This window comes from Dermacentor silvarum, chromosome 8 (genome assembly GCF_013339745.2).
Source record: "Dermacentor silvarum isolate Dsil-2018 chromosome 8, BIME_Dsil_1.4, whole genome shotgun sequence".
Lineage (NCBI taxonomy): Eukaryota > Metazoa > Arthropoda > Arachnida > Ixodida > Ixodidae > Dermacentor > Dermacentor silvarum.
This window is the reverse complement of record NC_051161.1, coordinates 74,735,645-74,752,431: the sequence shown is the minus strand read 5'-3', so window position 1 is coordinate 74,752,431 and position 16,787 is coordinate 74,735,645. Positions and strand designations below refer to the sequence as shown.

The 16,787-nt window shown below is 46.3% G+C and overlaps 1 protein-coding gene across 1 annotated transcript in view; it reads left to right on the top strand.

Annotated features, from left to right (window-relative positions):
- Positions 1-16,787, top strand: part of LOC119462211 (proto-oncogene tyrosine-protein kinase ROS-like) — a 187,641-nt gene that overhangs the window by 76,840 nt on the left and 94,014 nt on the right. Inside the window, 6 exon segments of the mRNA XM_049672884.1 lie at positions 12,540-12,593; positions 12,690-12,716; positions 13,195-13,255; positions 14,518-14,741; positions 15,538-15,622; positions 16,532-16,683. Of these exon segments, the coding sequence (XP_049528841.1) occupies positions 12,540-12,593; positions 12,690-12,716; positions 13,195-13,255; positions 14,518-14,741; positions 15,538-15,622; positions 16,532-16,683 (603 nt within the window).

Sequence of the window (16,787 nt, the reverse complement as noted above, 5' to 3'; positions counted from 1 at the left end):
TACTGCTTAACCCTGTAAGTGGCCGAAGATAAACAACGTTCCAAAGTGCTTTGACACAAAGCGAATGCCACTAGAACTTCATTATAAGCGTGAAAATAAACTCTTAATGGGCCAAATATTTTGCGTGTGAGGAGCAATATTTGCTCGTCTGGCTGTGAAGCATAGACCCGCCACTTCCTGTAATGCTAATTAATCTGTGACGCTCCCTAGTAACTATGACATGACACGTTCGTACAGAGCGGCCAATCAGACTATAAATGTTGGCTTATAGTTCCACTACCATGCAGATTATTCTTACCCGTTGTGTTCAAACATTGACAAAGCTACCGCTCCTTAACCCGAGGGTACGTGCGAATCTTCAAGGTGTCGCGCTTTGTCTGCGTTGTAGTACCTCGCAGCGCAACGCCCAAGCGCGCTAAGCTGCCGCGGTAGGCCATTGTTAGGATCATTATCATCATCATCATCATCAGCAGCAGCAGCATCAGCAGCAGCAGCAGCAGCAGCAGCAGCAGCAGCAGCAGCCGATTTTTATGTCCGCTGCAGGACTAAGGCCTCTCCCTGCGATCTCCAATCACCCCAGGCTTGCGCTAGCTCATTCCAACTCGCGCCTGCAAATTTCCTAACTTCATCACCTCACCTAGTTTTCTGCCGTCCTCGACTGCGCTTCCCTTCTCTTGGTATCCATTCCGTAACTCTAATGGTCCACCGGTTATCCATCCTACGCATTACATGGCCTGCCGAGCTCCATTTTTTTTCTCTCTTAATGTCAGTTAGAATATCGGCTATATCCCCGTTTGCTCTCTTCGTCGGTTAGTCTTAGGTTACTGCTGACTAATTTATCTAGCACAGCGCACAGCCGGTCTAGACTGCACCGACCCCACATAGATCCTCTCGCGCGGCATCGCCTGATAGAGGAACCTTGTGCTGTTAGCATGTTCCCTGTGTCATGTTCGTCGTTCGAAGGCAGCGGGTGACGGAGATGGAAAGTCGTTGATGGGCTTTGCACGCGACGATGCATCTCTCGGATCGGTGATGTCTTCAGGGTGTGCTGTCCCCCTCGGCTGTGCTCCATCGTATCCGAAACAGCTCTGTCACAACCCCGGCCGTGCACGGTGTCTGCGACACTGCAGCTTGCCCTGCCTTTTCCGAGTGCCATCATTACATTTTTTTTTTCGTAGTTGTTGCTTTGCGCTTCGACCTGACGAGAAACTGCGGCACGGAAGGCCAGACAGAGTCAGTGGGGAAGTGCTTCGTAACACACTTTGCTGCTAATCCCAAGCTTGCGAGATCGCTTTTGACGCAGGCGGTGATTCGGTTAAGTTACTTTTCTTGGTGTTGAACTGTTCACCTGATACGTCATGGCGAAGTGGGCGCCTGCACGTCACGGCTCTTTGCAGGTTCAGTGCCTCACGAGTGATCTTACCAGCCGTTTCTTGACTTTCTCAAACTTATTCTGCACCACAGCGGCTGAGGGTGCTCCTTTAGCTTGCGGACAGAACATGTATATATATCATTTCTTTGGCCGCTGTGCCCAACATTGCCTTTAATGACGATGGGTGTGATGATGACGATTAAATAAACTTTAATTTTCGAGACAGTGTTCCCGAGCGTTTGAGCTTTGAATCACTCTAGATGGGATGGTCCCTCATTTCAGGAATCCTCTCGCCGCGATAGCATCCCGGGCTCTGGCGACAAGACGTCGTTGGTCGTCCAGGGCCGGGGTGGAGATCTTGGCCTCCCACGTCTCGGCGAGGAGGTTCACGTCTTCGGTCGTTGTTTGCTTGGTAACGGCGTCTGCGGTGAAATGCGAAAACGCCCGTGTATCGTGCATTGGGTGCACGTTAAAGAACCCCAGGTGGTACAAACTTAATCCGGAATTCATCACTACAGCGTGCCGCATAATCAAATCGTAGTTTTGGCTTGTAAAATTCCAGGATATAATTATTTTTTAATGACGATCACTATCTCTCTGACCAGGGCCTGTATTGTGTAAGGATCTGTTTATTCGTTTATCATTTTTTACTCTTCGCAATTGGCTCAGGACGCCGCGGCACCACCGTTATCACTGGTATCGGCCGACTGACACGACAGGCCCGACAAAAATGAAAAATGAAATGAATCAATACACGAAATGGGGCCCCAGGGTGTTGTAACGACCCGGTGCCATACAAGGCGTTGTTTAATTGATCACCGATCTCACCGTCAGTCGGTTCAGGAGACTTTGAAGGTGTTGCTACATTTTCTAAGCCTATTATATATGTAATGCATATACAGTGTGCTTGCCTGCGCGAGCACTTTCAATTTTGCTGCGTGGTTCAATATTGACTTAGCGTTTATAATTCTTTCTTTTCTTTTCGGTCCCCTGTATTCCCAACCTCCAAATCCAGTGTTGGCTGTGTAGCAAAGTATTTTTGTGCTTCACCACACCACCTTTACATTTTCTTTCAGTAAAGGCTCTGCACCTATATCTTGACCTAAGTCATGCAAACGGTTATTGCATCATGTGCGCTTAGCATTGAGTGATACGGTTGAATGAAATGACGCCACTGAGGAAAGGCGAACTGCTTTAATTAAATGAAGTCGGTGGCAAATAAAGAGCTGTTATCCTTAACAAGCTCTAGAGGCGTGATTACGCAGCACTGGGTACAGCAGCTATCTCAGTCGCTTTAGTTCAATCATATGACGCGTGCATATATCTTGACATAATCGTAAAGAAGGCGCTCGCTCGCGATCAGTCATTCTTCTGGGAACACCGTTTTTACAACTACATTTCAGTGTAATAGCGCTGAACAAGAGCAACGACATGGGAGAGGTGCTGGGATACTACATAAATATGTATAATGAAATGCGTGTAGATGTCCTCGACAACGTAAAAAAAAAAAAAGTGGAGGCAGTGCTAACACGGCATTACCAAAGCATTACGCTACCAGTTATAGTGTGCCAGTGAACGTCTTGCGCGCCTCTTCTGGTCCTGCCTCGTCAAATGTAGTACTGCAAATATATCAAGACGAAAATCGACCGACTTTCCTAATAATCAGCGTTGCTGCAATTGATTTCTAAGCGTGTGATTTCTCAAGCATATGCAGTTTAAGAGCAGCACGCGGCAGTTCTATTAAACAGTTTTCTTGGTTGCACCAGTTTTAAAACCGTCAGCGAGAGTGCGTGCGCGCGGCTCACTCACTTCAAAGCTCCGCATCCTGCACCGTGCTCCGTCACGGTTACCGGATGTTCCCTCTGCGCCGCTCGTCACAAATGAGAGAACATTCGCAGAAACTCCCTAGAGGTTTGAAGTAGGTAGAGAAAAAAAAGGAAAAAAAAAAGAAAACAAGACCCAACATGTACGTCCAAAAAAAATGGGCCCTTCGTGGACCGGCTCCGACCATCCAGTTGCATGCGCATGGCGAGTGTACCAGCCGCTTGACTGACCGTGTGTCACGCAACATGCGGTTTGGCCGCGTCACTCGCTTCCATAGACGACGACAGAAGTGGCGACAAAAGGTCGCAGCGTTCGCTTCCCTCGAACTAAAGCAAGAAGGGTTCCGAAGGCTGGACGCTCTGTCCATGTACTAATCACTCAAGACTCACATTCGTGACATCATAGTAGTGCGCGAGAACTCAGCCAAGCCTATTCGTGGTAAGGCTAAGTCATAGCCTGGCGTCACCTGGCGGCTCACTTTAGAACTAGTCGCGATGGCGCTAAAGAATGGGAAGTGCAGTTATCGACCAGGCCCAGAGAGTATATACGAGGCTATGGCTAAGTGATGTGATGACTCTTTCAGCGCAACATGTCGTATTTCTTTGCAGTTGCGTATGGTCCTTCTGGTCAAACCGCGTAGTTCTTCCTTAATGACAATCGTGAGGGCACGATTCTTTATTTAATAGTTTAGTGACAGAGCTCTGCTGCATTCCAGTACATTGTAGCAGCGTCACTACGCTTGGTAAGCCTTTGTAATGCGAGGTTCGTAAGTCATTACCGTTTCCCCGTTTTCCTTGGTCGAAAACAAAACGAGTCGCACGTCATATGAATGTGAGACAGCCGAAGGTTGGCGCGTAGATGCACTGTTCAGAATTTCACACATTCCATTGGACTAAGGATTCTGTATTTTAACGCAAGCTGGCCACTACACCGTATTTTGCAGTGGGCGCACGGTAGCACTCGTAACTGCTCCCTCAGCGCTCCTGGGAGCTCTTGCGATAGCAGTGGAGCAGCAGTCGAGCTCGCAGCTAACCCTCACAAGAGGTAGTTCTGGGAGCAGTTCTGCATGCGTGCTCCTGCTCGGTCACTGGAAAACGCCGTTATAGTCTTGCAAGCGAAGTACCCAACCTTTCGTCGCTCAGGTGTTGAGAAGCTAGGCTATTGAGGAAAACACGGAACTGCAGGTTATCCCTTGCCAAGGTCCCGGTATAGACTTGCCCTCGCCTGGCCTTTGCACATCTCTCTGTATGCGTATATACTTGCTTTATGACGTTATGCTTTATGAGGCAGGCGTCGGAACAAAGGCGAAAAAAAAAAGGGGGGGGGGGAAGAAAAAATATATAAAGAAAGGAACTGCCGAGCCTGAATAGAGCAAATAGCGTCGGCCCATCGGAGCGTGTCTGACGTTTCGCGCTCTCTGCCGCCACGCAGTCCTCGTCCTTCCCCACGGCCGTGAGTCGAGCGTTCCTGGAAAACGGGCCTATCCTGGCTCGATTCGTTTGTCTGCGCTCGCCAGCCCGCACGCGTCGGTCTCTTGCTCTGTGTACCGCGTCTGCGGGTGCGTTATGCTTTTCTGTTCTTTTTTTATTATTATTTGTACCCCTCTCTCTCGTTGCCTGTGTTATGAAAAGACGAGGGACCGACGGTGTTGCGCTGAATGCGAACTCCGACGACAATTTCGTGCCCTCTCGTCCTCGTCCACGCTCTAGATTGACCTTCCTGGGGGTCATTGAAGAAGGGCTTTCAGTCGGCGACGCGCTCACGTGGCCCCTATCGTTACGAGCTGGTCGGGCTGGCGCTATACCAGCATCTCCACAGGTCATCATTTGTGACAAGCCGTACGTTTTATGAACACGGTAACTTCTATTATTATTGTGGCGATAGCAATTATATGGACACTCCAGGCGAATTTTCAGCACAGGCTATCGTTTTGACAAGCCGTACATTCTATAAATACGGTAGCCTTTAAAGCGAAGCATTCTTTGCCTCTTCTCCGGACTTTCCGGTCGCTGCTGCCACTGCTGCGTACTTGCTCGCGCGCGCCGCTAGGTTTCTTGCAACACCATCAGATGGCGCTCGCGTCCGCGCATCGCCGCTGGCGCCGCCGCGGCGGCGTTTCACAGTTTGTGCGTACGGAGCATGCTGCGCCTGCTTTCCTACGCGACAAAAATGAAGCCGCTGGGCTGTGGAGGTCGCGCGCTGCGCTGTGATAGTGTAAACATTACAATCGTCCATAGCCTGGAGAGAGCACTTGGAGCTGGCGTCTCAACAGGGTGCTGGCCACGTATGTAGAAGGAGCACGTAAACACGCGCCAGCAAAATGGCTCCAAAGCGTGCACACAGCGTCGAGGACACCCAGGTCCGAAAGAAGCGTCGCGCGGAAAAGGAGGGTCCGCGCTACGTAGCGAAACGCGTGGCGCAGACCGCGAATGTATGCTGGCTCGAAAACGTGAGGCAAGGCAACGACGTACGCGTGGCAGTCATGGAAGACGAGGAGCGTGGTGAGCACCACGACCAGAAGCGACAAGCGGAACAATAATTATCGTCAATCAAAGCAAACAGCATCGAAAGCTGTGCTTACATCGATTGCCACAGTGCGTGGGATCCGCACATTTTTTTACAGCAAGTTTGATGGCGCATATCTCCAAACTATATCGCCATTCTGGAAATTCATTCCAATTGAACACGCCTTGCAAACTCTCTGGCAATAATTCGTAAATTGCAATATGTGCCGTACAGTGTTTCAAAAGATAATTCGCGAACTTTTTGTTAATTAGTTGAGTATGTTTTTCGATTTCTCGTCCAAGTAATGTCCGCCTCCCTGAATAATCGAGCTCGAGGGACGAGAGTTATGTTATCTACATCAGGCTATTTTTGAAAATTCCATAAAACTTTAAAAGTATCACCCTGTGTATATATACCACCGCTCGCGCAAGTGCCGCTGATGGCGCGGCGTCTCCGCAGGTTTCGCGTGTCGCACGCTCATCGCGCTTTCTGCCGTTCGCATTGAAAAGGAGCCGGCGCGCGTGCGCGCTTGAATCTCGGCAACATGGCGTGACCGTGCACACTGGACATGCACACTGTACACGCCTGTGTGCGTGTGTACACACAGAAGCTGGCGTGCTCTCTTGCAGCGCTGCGCGCCGCAGAAATGTGGCTGTCTCCCTTCGCCCCTAGGAAAGTGATCTCGTGGCCTGACCCTGAGTCGAGATGCGCTAGTCAAAACAGGCAGCGATAGGCGATGGCGGCCTGAAGCGGCGACGGGCACTGCCGTGTTTTTTTCTGCTGCCGCCGACGCCGGCGCCGGCGCGTCGGTCTGGCGTTACCTCGTTGTCGCGCGCCGGGCTGCTGCTCGCGCGATGACGGGCCTACTCGTCGTCGATTGGGATGTATAGTATATCGCGATGATGCGTGGCGTTTTCTCTCCTTTTTTTTCCCTGCGTGGCTTGCTGATGCGTATATAAGCGTGACCCCGTGACCCTTCCTTTCGGCGTGGATGCTGATGCGACGGCAGCGATCGCGCGCGGACGCGCTGAATTCGCAAGGACATGGCTCGAGTTCGTGTTTCGTTCGAGATTCTTTTTTTTTTATGCCGTGTGCTCTGCCTACTGGTGATACTGTGAAGAAAGGTTCGCAAGTCTTCGACGAAGTCAACCTTTAAGTGCGACGTGATATTGGGTGTTGAGCGGCAAGGCGAGACTATATAGCGTTGTTTGGAAGGAAGCGAATTCGTTATAACGGGAGTTCATTTCGAATGTAGCCGATCGCTGTTGTAGAGGTGTTTGAATTTAACGGAAAAGCTACAGACAGTCAGACATTACCATTCGCCTGCGAAAGACTTCAAATATATAGCAGGGCTTAGAATGAGGCCGCGTTCGTGTTTGTGAAGAGTTCGCAGTTAAACTGGTACAGAATCTCCATTTCCAGTTTCTCCCTTTTGCCAAGGTGGACGGTGAGCTGTAAGGTCACGTGCGAAATTGAACTCAGCTTCTAAACTTAGCCATTTTGAAGTAAAGTCGCGTTCAGTATGAGCTGCAACATGGGGCCCGTAGTCGAAGAGTTTCCAAGAATGCGCAGCGGCGCCGACATGCGAAGAGTTTCTTTAATAAATACCAGTAATCGAAACTGTGTTTGGTTGTCCAAATATTCGTGTGTCGGCACCTCCTCCCCCCGTGCAGTCTTGGGGCCCCTTCGACAATGGACACTGTGTTGTAGCTCATATTGATCGCGACTGTACATTGTCAATCCGCGCACTCTATTCCACGTACTCTGGAGATTAGAAAGCTCAACACTAGAAAATAAAGAAACACTCGCATGCGCGAATTTTCTCATTGAACTTTTGTGAATCATACCATATTGTTATCCTCACTAGATCATCAAATGTAACCCATAAAACACTAAATTCAAGCAAGGTGTGAACAAAGTTGCACCAACTTTGCTGTTACAAGTTGCCGGAAAAAAGGGGCAACGCTCGCGCAATGTCTGGATCATCATCAGCGCCATTTCAATTGCCTCTAAACCTTTGCGCTATTGCGTTCTAGTCCGCAAACAGGGTTGAAGTATTGGAGGGAATACTTAGGCGAAAGAGGCGAAAATACGCTGAGTGCTTGGATACCAAGAAAGCCAGGTGTGAGAAGGCTTGCATACTGCGACATGGCAATCGAAAACATGAGAAAGATAATCCTCTTTATTGAATCCTGAAGAGGTTTGCCTGTCGGAATGCCTATAGCATGCTACTCCAGATGGTAATGAAGTCTAGGGTTTGACGAAAACTCGTCTGGCGAGGAAAGAACATGGCTGTATAAACGTACACTCACCAACTGAAGAACACAAAAACAACAGATTGACGTTTCGGCGCCCAGTACGGGTGCCTTGTTCACAATGAACGAATGCATGGTGATCTTTAGTATATATGCGGCGGTAGACGTAAGGCGCTTGCGTACAACTCAGGGAGGGGGCCCCGTGTCCGGTTTATTGTGTTAGTCGTAGATTGTATGCAAAATGATTCGAGAAGCAATCGCGATGATAATTTCTTCTCTCTTTCGATGATGGAAGCCGAATGCCAGTTAATACTGTGACCAGTCTTCTCGTGATGCTCTGCTAGGGCGCTGGAAACCGTGTGCCCTTTGGCTACATCATTGTGGTGCTGCTGTAGCCTTCTTTTAAAGTTTCCCGTCTCGCCTACGTAGCACGCCTGGCAGTCCTGGCAAGGAATTTTGTAGATGACGCCGGGATATTTTTCTTTTTCGAGGCTGTCTTTGACTCGGACGAGTTGTTGTTTTAGTTTGCTGGAAGGGACGTGGCAGATTTCATCATTACCATCCAGATGGTAATGATGAAAAATGAAATGGTACGCCCCATGTACACAAAACATACCAGAACACTCAACAAACAGGATCTTACGAAAACTAGTGCCTCTAAGGAAGGTTAAGAGTGTCTTCGCTGCGCACATGTACAGGCAGCTTTAGTCCATGGGGCAAACAAGGGTTGCAACTTAAGGGAGGACAAAGGCTGACATTAGGGCTTTTCCTTCTAACATAAACAGCCTGCAAGCGAAGTGGTTATGTCCTCGCGTATGTTGCATGTAGGGCATTGTGGTAATCGCATCTGTTTAATTTTGAATAGGAAAACTTACACAGTTGAGAGAGAGAGAGAGAGAGAAACGAAGAGGGAAAGGTTGGGAGGTTAACCAAGGACGTGCCCGGTTGGCTGCCCTACACTTCTGGAGGGGAAAGGGGGAAGAATAGATAAGCAGAGAAAAGAAAAATAATAGAGAAAAATAACAGAAGAATCTCCGCTGTCACAAGCGTTCGTACAATCCAGTATTCTTCACTAACTGCAGAATAGCTTTTGTGGCCTTTTGCATGCAAGAATGCATAGGCCATGGCCCAAGGATCTTTTTTTTTTCCGAGAGCATTCTGTTATCTAACAGGTTGAGTTTAGCTTTGAGGGTACGTCGTTGAGTGTCAGAGGATGGACAGTGGCCCAGAAAGTGCTCGAGAGTCTCGTCGCACCCGCACAAATTGCACGCTGCACTGTTGGCCATCCCTATTAGGAACGAATAGGCGTTCGTAAATGTGATGCCCAACCACATGTGTAAAGTTGTTTCGCGACGGGAGAGTCCAGGTGGTAGGCAAAGTCTCAAGTTAGGGTCAAGAGAGCTGAAGTTATTAAAGTAATTTGGTTCAATGGCGGCGCATGAAGGACCCCTCGGCAGCACGGCGGAAATGAAAGGATGCCACAGGGGTTCTGCAGTACGAGCACGTATTCGTCGTCAAATTAAACGGTCAGACAGTCCCTGCTGTACCTTATGCTAAAACATGTTTATACAATTGTTATAAAATACCGTAATTGTAGTTTGCTGCATCTAGAAGGTTGAAGTTGGATTTCAGTAACCGCATGCTGAAAGATGGACCAAGCTGTTTGATACAGCTTGACTTTCGGGGGTAGTTTCCTTACAGATTCCTTATACTTTCCCTTAAACGCCGGAATTGAACCTTTCATTAAATATGTCCCACGTATCACATCTGCTCTTTGCCCCTGTAAACGCAAAACCCTTGTGCGCTCATATGTAATCATGAAGCGCCTGGCTTCGGGAAGTCGTCCTTCTTGTTCTCCCCAATGCGCGTGGCTTGTAGATAAAGTCCCAGATTTTTTTTTTCGCGCCACTATCCTAAAACGGTCAATAGCCTTGCCAAACACATGCCGCCACACTCAATAACCTTTCAACCTCTTACGGCACGAAACATCAATAACTTGTTATGACTGCTTGCCTTTCATACGCGGCCCGCTAGTGCGAAACAAACAGAGAAGCTATCGCCATGTTTATCACACTGCTCTCTCGATCGGTGTGAAACGGCCTTGTGTATATATACAAATACTTTACTGTAAGGCGCCCTGTGCCGTGGCCTGTGTGTTGGTATGGCACGCGTCATTCGTTTGGGGGAGAAATTATGCGTTATCCGCGTTTGTGTTCTTTAGCGCGCGCGCCAGAGGAGAAGAACTGTGATCCGTCGAGGGCGTTCACTTTTGACCGCTCGTCTCTGATTATCGCTGTCGGAAAGCTGTGCTCGCTTGGAACATCTTCCTGGCGGTGCAATATTTATCGCGAAGCAAAACAAACGCTCGCGCTCGTTCGTCAGCTATTTAGCTGAGTATCCTTCGTCAGATACTAGTACGCGTATGTGAGCGTATAGGGGCCAACCTGGTGCATCTATTGGGGCGAAACGCTGCGCGATATCGTAAGTTTCCGTGTTTGTTATTAGGCTCGTGTGTTCGCTATGTTCTAGCCCACATTACAGACAAGCGCGCTCACACGCACACACACACACACACACACACACACACACACACACACACACACACACACACACACACACACACACACACACACACACACACACACTGAGAGAGAGAGAGAGAGACATACAGGCACACAGCATACGTACAGAATGAAATATAACTGAAATATAACTTGAGGCAACGCTAAGGAACGAGGACAGGAACAACAACAACAAAAAAAAAAAAACCTTTCAGGATGAGCGCTGTCCTTATCCCTTCGCGCTACTTCAAGTTATAATCGAGATGAACCAACTGGCGCAAGTCAAGTTGCTACTACAGAAATATAACTGTATGTTCATTGTCCGTTTGTCTGTAGTTCTTGAAAGCATAATGCTTGTCTATTGGGTTAAAAGGAAGTTTAACTCAAAATGGAAAAAAAAGAATTTTTTTTTTTTGACGCCGGCATGTTTGTAACACCGCAAGCACTCTGTGATATCTTTTACTGAGCTGGGAATGGAAATGTGTTGCGATTCAAGAAGAAAAAGAAAAGGTCGTAATGTAAGACGAACTATTCTTCTTTATTAAACTCCATACGCAAACGTTCTGCCTGCTTAAGGAAGCTACCACAACGAACATGCTACCACATGCTACCACAACGAACAACCGGGTACTGCGAAGAGTGAGTGGTGACTCACTCTTCGCAGTACCCGGTTGTTCGTTGTGGTAGCATGTCTCCCAGGGCTTAACGTTCATAGCTTTTATTACAAGTAATTAAGTCTTGCTCAGGTGGCACCTTAATCATTGTCTCATATCCAGAATTACCTCCACTGTCGTAACAACACTGTCATAATTAAGCGGGTTATATACTCTCAGAGTGTGGATATTAAATGACCCGCTAGTGCATCCATTAGTTCGTAATGCTTAAGAAAAAATGTGGCGCCGAGGTCAGACAAGGACGAGAAGGTATCGACATGGACAAACGCAAACTTTGCACTAAATTTTATTACCATCAGAGGCGTCAATTTAAGGAGTTTACCACACATGCGCAGTGAAGCAACAAACAAGCAAACCCACTGAAATATGACCATGATGATTACGTCTTCTTCTTAAGCATTATGAACCAACTAGCCCAAGAACAAGTTTTAACGAGTTCATATTGCAAATTTTTAATTTTGTTTCTTCCCCAACTTACCCCCGGTCAAGACACACAATAAAAGCAAAAAAGAAACAAAGACGATGACGCAAAGTCCCATAGCAACACATTGTATGGTACTAGATAAAAAAAGATACGATATTGTGAAACAACTCCCGTGAAAATATATGGCAGCCAGGTCTCTTCTCACCTGAAAGTCGCTTTCTCTACATCTTCCGTCGTTTATTCTGTTCTACAGATTTATGCTTTCGCGCTTTCTTTCTTGCTTCTATTTTATTCGTTTCATCTCGGCCTCCATTGTCTTCACAGGCGCCTCATTGCCACAATAACGACAACAAAATGCGGGCGCACAGCCTGGCGCGACGCCAGAGCCAATTATAATTTTAATGCGTCTCACTTTCCAGCGACAATAGCTCGGGCATACCAGTTCCTATCGTGTGGCTCCTACGAGGAAAGTATCCGATGTGCACCGGGCAGGGTTTTGAAGAAAGTATAGCAGATTGCGAGTGCGCCGTCAAAATATTGTACACGCAAAGATTGAACGACAGAATGTTTTATTAAATTTGTTGTACTCTTTCGTTGCTGTTATTTATGTCATTGTCGCTGCTGTTATTTTTCTACAAACACAAACAGTGGCACACAGCCATGGAAGAAGTTGATTACAGACGTTAAAGGAGAGAACTTCGCGCCAAAGTGACACAAAGAAGCAAGTAGCACGTACGCATGCGCACGCATACACGCACGCAGACAGACAAACGCGCTCGAACTCGTGCACGGTACACGCACATTCGCGCACGTAAAAGTAGAAACACGCATACAAACGCTAGCCCGAAGATAGACCGAATAAAGATAATTACGATAATTAAACTCGCTTTCTACATTTGTTGTTTCCCGTTATTCTCTTTACAGTGCCGGGATGGTTGTGACAAGTGGCGATATCCTTCGTCATGTGATCATGTTTGCGTGAGTGCCTTGACACATTTTTTAAATCAATATTTGCCTCGGATCCCCATCTTTCGAGAGTATCTAAACTTTATTTGTCTTTTTTCCCGCTCGCAGAATAAGACCACCTCGTCTCATGGAAAGGTAAGTGCCTCTTTTTTTCCAGTAAATACTTGACTGCGTCTTACGTGGTTGCATATTTCGCGGGCTGTATTAGACTTGACAGGGGACTATAGAATAACAGTTTGCAAGAAAAAGGAATAAGAGAATATTCAGACGCTTGCGCTTTTAGCGACTTGCCTTACGTGACCTATATATGGACTGTTGCCAGAGCTGTCCGCTCTATTGTTCTGAAACACTTCCTCCTCGAAAGTCAAGCTTCTTAGAGATGTTATCGGGCCAGAAACAAAGGCAAGGAAACGTCACGTACTGAATGCTAGACTTGCAGATAATTTATCTTGAGACACTGTTTGGGGTTCTTACTATGCTGATTGCTTTGCGTGTGCATTTTGATAGTTACAAAATGTAAACCAGCCCTTCCAAAGATACAAACTTGTCCCCGCTGATTTATAGTGCTGCGCGCAGAGAGATAACTTGCTGTGTTTCCGTCACTTGTTTTCAGGACCTATTCTGCCTCATGGGATGCAACTTGGCAGTCACAGAATACCTGCGACACGTCAAAGGTGGTGTCATTTTTGTATATATTTTCTGCTCTTTATTTTTTTCCTCCGGCTGGCTATTTATTTGACCTCAACCGCAGTTTTGAAGTAATAAAAGGCAGGAAAGATTTGTAAAGATATTTCGACTTGCGCTGAGAGTTTTGGATGATCAACATAGATATGTGGAACCCTCCAATATGGGCTCTTGCGCAGCCTGGTTAACTTGCTTGATCATAATGATATTTGAGTTGAATACAATACGAGGTGCAGCTTTATAATTGGTCCTATCTTTTCCTTATAATAATTCTAAAACATTCCGAAAACAAGTTTTCCTGGGTACTTCATTGTCATTACGTACAGGTACGTTACGCAGAAATTTCCTTCAGTGGTATCGAAGACGTTCGGGAGGACAAAAGAAGAAGAAAAAAGGCTTTTATGGCACGAGCGAGGACTTTAATATGATTACAACTGAATGACATGAAATCATTACTCATGAATAGCCACACACGCTCTCAACTGTGGAATGATTAAATAACTGGATGTGCGAGTTAGCCAGTGTGACAAGATGTTCTTGCTTGCCCCTGTTCCTGGGTGTGCGCTATTCATCTATACCATCATGCGAGTAAGACTGACTTAATGAGAGAGTGACGTTACCATCTTAATTTTGAGTCGTCCGTTTTCTTTCGCCTCACTGAAAGCAAATATATCAAAGAGTGCTTCCAGCAAGAAATAACAAAAATCAATGATGTAATTATTACTGAAAGCTGTGCTGCTTGGTAAATGATCTCGAATATTATTAATGCGCCAAAAGATGTAGATAAAGGCAGAAGACTACAAGGAGTGGTGCACTCACAATTATATGTTTATTACAAAAGATACGCTTGCATAAATGATATATAGTAAAACAGATTCGAAAGTACCAATGAATTCACTATGAAAGCAACGCATTCGAGGTCCGCAGAGAATCGGAGAGCATAATAATATTAGAAAACTTGCTGGTATAACTTGAGTTCGGTTTTTCGTATGATATAGGTAATTGGATATCTCCGAGTCAGGCATTTGCCCTACAGTGGATTGAAATATGGCAAATATAGGCTTGCGGGGATGGTTACGACCACGTGTCGACTAGTCCGGTAACCGATTCGAGACGAGGAAAGAGCGGCAACATTTATTTATTTATTTATTTATTTATTTATTTATTTATTTATTTATTTATTTATTTATTTATTTATTTATTTATTTATTTATTTATTTATTTATTTATTTATTTATTTTACCGCGCACAGCACAAATCGGCCAGCCACTGCCGCCCTACCTGGTGGCCGACTCGCGAACCCACGACACGGTGACCATCCGCTGGAAGACGTCGCCGCTGGCGCCCAACGTCACCTACCTGGTGCAGTGGAAATACGAGGCCCTGCCCAGTGACTGGGAGTACTACCGGCCCGACCTGCCGCTCGCCAAGAACGTGCTGCGCGTTCAGGGGCTCAGACCCTACACCAAGTACAGGGTGAGCACAGTCGTGGACGCTGTAGCTGAGGCTTGTTGATTCGGCATCGTTTTAAGTCGTAGCGCCTATAGGCACAAAAACAGACATTAAAAATTGCTACGTGTAACTATCCTTAAATGCAGAGAAGGAGAGAATGAAAGAGAGAGAGAAGATACAGCCGAGTTTACAGCAAGTTCAAAGTAGTACCAGATGGGCAATACGGGGGTGAAGCACTCGTGTACATTTCCTAAACTTAATTGAGAGCTGTTTAGGCGTTAAACATGTCTTCCGGATTAACTACGATTACTTGTAAAAAAAACTTTATAAAGAACAACTGAGATGTGACGCCGAGCCTACGAAGCATCCACAGGGACGTCTGGGCGCGTTGACATTGGTCATGTTTTCAGTTCGAAGACGTTAATCGAAAAAATGCACTTCTGCCAGAACTCAAAATGGTTCCTAGACAACTGATTGGCTCAGTACGGTGCCTGGCTGTGGATCTTAGCTCGACAACTCCAGTATTTCATAAGAAATGAAAGCAATTTTGTGCTGAGATCTACCCTTGTATTAGATCATTAGCTGTGTTTTATTTAATAAAAAGAAAACAAGATTTACGTAGTTGGAATGTTTCACACAGTTGTGTGAAAGTTCTCTCACTCACTCGTCTGCTGTCTGCTAGCTGCTGCTGCGAGTCACTAACGTGCCTGATTCTGGTTTCATCCATTTCTAAGACATGACTAGACTTCAGTTGTGCACGATTGAAGAGTGCGGCATAGCTACGTTGCTCTTGTCTCATCGCTGTACACTTTCCTTGCAGTTCCGAGTTGCCTGGATCCTTCTGCCAAACCAGAGTCCCTTGTTTTCGCAGCCGAGCGTTGTGATATCTACAGAGCCCCACGGAGGTAATAAACAAACCTCTTCTGCATAAATTTAAAAAAGAAATTGAAAAATTTTAATAAATTCCCGCATCATGCATAACATGGCAGCATTTTTGAAATAAAAATGGCGGAACTTTGCAGAAAATTGCAGCTGTACGTTTTACGGCATACGATTCAGCGTGTGCTTTAGACATTGTGTGCCGTAGACATCGTGGAACATCTGCTGTAAACAACCAGCTGTTCCATTTGACTAATGCGTTCGTGCAAAAAAAAAAAAAAAAACGCAAACAAATTATCGGAGTCTGAGCATCGACGTATCACGAAATTCATGTATTTGGCTGTGACAATAATAATAAAGAAAACCGTCAAACGTCGGTTCATTACTTTTGAATAGTGTGGAGTTTAATTCATCAGAGTAAATGCGAAAAAACAAACAAGCAAACTAATCACTCGCTCAGATTCAAAAAGTGAAAGTTGAGCTCCATTTTCACCTCATTTACATGACGATTTTCTGCGAAAGAAACGGTAATATGGTTCCAAAAGAATATTTATTTTTATTGTTTCATTTCATTTGTTTTAATAATACGATACATAAAACACAGGTGGAGCATAAATACGCAATCGGAGGTCCCGCGGGACTGTCGCGGGGACCTCCAAATAGAAGACAAATTGGGGTTAGTGCAATAACGTCGTACAGTAGCAGCTAACATCATATAAAGGGTGCGCTAATCAGCATTAAAATTATAACACAAACACTCAAGAAAACAAAACTGTGCGGTAGAACGTGCTAGTACCTACCGGTTATGGCAACAACAAAAACACACGAAGAGCAAGAAATGAAATGTACTGTTTTTAACAAACGTTCGTGTATCTAGCTCTCTGACGTCTCTTCGGTGTTTCTCTTCAGTTCTCTTTTTCGTTCCACGTGACCAGTTCCTTCGACACCACCAAAGATCACCAGCCTCACTACTGTCGGCCCTCGGAGCATAGCGGTCAGTTGGGACCCTCCGCTGTTCCCCAATGGACCAATCCTCTCCTACGCTCTCTACCTCGTGGAAAACCCCAGTGGCTTCACCACGGTCAAGGTGCGTAAGTCTGAGCCACTGCATGCAAAGCTAACGAGACCGGTAACTGTATTAAACAATAGTTCATTTAACAACTATCTCAGTGCACTCTTCACACTCTGCGC